The sequence below is a fragment of the Echinococcus granulosus genome (genome assembly GCF_000524195.1).
Source record: "Echinococcus granulosus chromosome Unknown EG_S00003, whole genome shotgun sequence".
NCBI lineage: Eukaryota > Metazoa > Platyhelminthes > Cestoda > Cyclophyllidea > Taeniidae > Echinococcus > Echinococcus granulosus.
Genome location: NW_020170383.1, coordinates 2250561 through 2254159, shown reverse-complemented (window position 1 = coordinate 2254159; position 3599 = coordinate 2250561). Strand labels below are relative to the sequence as shown.

The window sequence follows — 3599 nt, the reverse complement described above, 5'->3', positions numbered from 1 at the left end:
TCGCTCTCCTTTATGTCTCAGTCTAGAATTCATGCATTCTATAGCAAACAAAAAAATCACATGGTTTATTCAACTGAAGGAGATTGCGTTCTATTCTTTTTCATGAAGAGTTTACGGTTTCGTTCAAGAAAATCAGAGTGCGGTACTTGCTAGTTACTTGTACATAAAACTAGAAGTTTCAAATATGCATTAAGACATAAACCCCCAAAATCTATAAAAAGGGAGCAGAATTACTGTTTTGCTTCCGTTCAGCAAAAACGGCCCTTCTTTCATCAACCCTATCAACGTGCGACAGTTTCGGCTCAGGAGTGTTGCCATCAGGAGGCTCATTTCACATGGAAAGGCCATTCTCCGATTAAGACGCCTCGCACACTTGCAAATTCCACATGCGCGGCAGAGTGCAGAAAATGCCCGGATCGTCCAGAGCTATAATGCTTACTAAGGTCTTGAAAACGAATTGCAGTCAAGTTTAACAAAATGGTACACTTCTCTTTCAATTACACAATTTTGGTAAAAAAGGTATTTTTATGCTAAGGAAAGGGTAAATTTAGCTGTCTTTAGTTCATTTAGGTCAGAAATGAAGCATTCCGCTTATCCTATTTGTAGAATAATATGGGATAAACTGATTCACCTTCTTGTCAATCAGGTTGATGAAGCTTGGTATGGTTACAATATTTTGCATTCTTAAAACCACATCCACTTCTCTGATACATCCTTTGATTTCACACATCGTGGAGCTGTTTGGAAGCTGTAAATGAAATGTCTCATTTAACGTAAAAATATAAAAACCAAGATGCAAATATGCGTTTGCGTAGCTCGATTGAGTGTCGGTTTCCAAAATGCCTCCCACTCCACCTGCGTCACTTGACTGTCGCACCAAATCGTTGGATTAGCGTTGCAGCCGGAAGGCCACAGCTGTGATAAAACGTAACGTCAATTAATACAGGCTGCTTCTACTACTACTGCTGCTGCTCACACCCAGAGTTTCATAGGCATCGTATTTACTTTGTGGTTTAGAAATGTTTTTCACTGCTTACCCTTTAATTATCACTTAGACGTGTGAAATCAAAGGGACTTGGGGCCTGTTCTACAGCCATTCTCAAAAACGGTGAAGGGAAGGTACACAAACCTTTTTTTGAAGTAGGAATACCAAAACGTTAATGGTGCTTTTCAAGCCAATTGGGTAATACATTTGCATGCCTTAGAGCGCGTGAAGGGGGCTTCTTACCTGACATTCTCTAAATCGGTCGAAATGCTTCCACAACTCGACAACATCGGACATGAAAACGGAATCTGAATCCGGGAAAAGGACCTCGTAAAGAAGAGGAAATATTACCTATTGCATTGTGCTTGTGCATGACTGTGAACTTTTCAAGGTCAAAATACATCATTTAAATGAAGATAACCATCTTTGGCGTTCCTTCATTCATCATTCAATTCAAAGATGCACATGTTACCACCCAGTCTCAATGGGTGCATCCACAGCATTGGAAGCGGGCTTAACTTTGTAAGGCAACCAAACATACAGCACATTCATCGAGTTCGACCAATACTCGGTGAGGGTGCAAAACTGGGTAAAACAGTAGAGAAGAGGATGAAGAGGATCGTACTGATAAACTGACGTACATCCATCCATGTTTTATAATGCATGCATGCAACTGCATTTTTAGTCACCAAAGTTACCAGAAGTCGACGCAGTGAGTCAGTCTGTTAACCGCATAAACTTTTCGGTTGGCCAATATTTTTGAAGTTAATGAAGATGTTGCCGCAAATCTTCTAAGGAAAGCAACTTGAAAAGTAGCTTAGAAGTAACAGAAGCAAAAGTGTACTTATTTATCTATTTGAGTCACAAAAAATTCTGCCAATTGTGTGTAACCAGACATTAATTAGCCGTAAATTTGGATGGTAGATTTATGGTTTTCTGTAAGCATTTCTTTAAACAATTCCCTACTCACCTTCGCCATCGTCAAGTTAAGAAGTCCCGGCAGATACACCTTCATGGCTGTCGCTTTAACAGCCATATGTGTGCTTCTCACCCATCTTATTTGGAACTGAAAATAATAAAAACTAAAGAACAAATAGAACTGTACTCTGTACTGCATTTAAATTGTATAAGGATGCCTTTTTCTGGACGATACTCAATCATTAATTAAGCAATCTCATGAGCAATTGCCCAAGTGCGAAACCTCTAAGGAGAACATCACCTTAACTAATTGTATTTACCTGAATGGGGTGAGTGGGATGAAAGGTGAGACCGCAGTAATGAATAGTGCGGGGTTGTAAATGAGGAATTACAGATGGATGGGAGCAGTGTTTAATTCGCCTTTCTCATGGAGACTTTTCAAGAAGACAGTCTGGAACTGCGGTGCCTTTGAGACTACCAGCATTTGCATAATGCGTTTGGCTACGGGATCTCTCTCTCTCGCCCCTAGTCCAAATCCCTGGTGTAACGACTTTAATCAAACTTTATAAGTGCAGTGACGAATGCGTGCTTTCGCACACTTTCTTCTGCATTTCTTGCACAATTTTGGCGTATATTCTGGCCACTGTGGTGCACAAAACCTTAATTTTACACAAATCACTGACCTTTGCATACAAAACAATATCTCCCCATTTTTCTGGGTCACCAAAAGAAGCCCATGTTCTAAACGCAAAATATGAACTACCACTCAATCGTAGGTTCACTATTAACTTATTTTACACAAATGTCAGGCTGTCAGGATGCGTCTACCCGAAGTTCACGAGGCCTGACACTAAGAAATCGCACCACTATGAAATTTTGGCTTGTGCCTGGAAATTCCTGCACTTTAAAGAAGCTGTTAAATCCTTACGAAAATGCGCGTGAGTGCCTGAAGTTCTAGATTTCTACCCGAAATATGAGGCTCGTGAATGTTTAGGATGGCCACAAACACATTCGCGCATATTAACCACATGAAGTAATTCAAACGGACAAAACACCCTGGCTTTATATTTTAAACCATCCCATTTCAAGACAAATTGAGCATTCTTGTACAAACTTGGAAGCAACCATTCTGAAAGGCAAGGATAAACGTTGGAAAATGGGTCTTTTTAGTTTGAAGAATATGGTACATGCAACCCAACTGACTTTCAAATTGTTTGAAAAATATGGCTTTTTGTGGACAAACTAATGCATATGAGCTGATTCCGAACAGAGAAAGGTAAAAAAGTTTGGTAATCCATAGAGCCCACATAAATATTTTACCTCATTAGGCTGGCCAGCAATATCACATCGTAAGGCAAGGTTGGTATGTGAAAGGCTTCTTGGTAGCAAGCCTGCTCTTCGTGGCAACAGTAAAGCATAAAGCAAGTAAGCAAATGTTCCAGTTTATTCATCCTCTGATCTGCCTTCTTTATTCCACGCAGACAAAGGTCTATGGAGTACTAAAATGCGGACGCAGCCTAGGTCGATCGCACGGCCTCACTGAAAGTTTTATACCGAGCCGTCTGATTGGCTCACTGCGATGGCGTGTTCGTTGGAGAAAGTAGCTCACAATCATTTTCTTCTGGTCCAAGTTTGCCTCAACACACATTTATCGATTATCTTCTCTTCAAGTAGATTGATACGGTAAATTTGGGTC

General features: G+C 40.4%; 1 protein-coding gene across 1 annotated transcript; it reads right to left on the bottom strand. All coding sequences in view use genetic code 11, as the record gives it.

Annotated features, from left to right (window-relative positions):
- Positions 1-571: 571 nt before the first annotated feature.
- Positions 572-2021, bottom strand: EGR_00927 (hypothetical protein; the record flags this gene model as incomplete). The annotated part of the gene is made up of 2 exons (XM_024490176.1): positions 572-748; positions 1956-2021. The coding sequence occupies 2 exons, from the start codon at positions 2019-2021 to the stop codon at positions 572-574; spliced, it is 243 nt and encodes an 80-aa protein (XP_024355579.1).
- Between the last annotated feature and the right edge of the window lie 1578 nt (positions 2022-3599).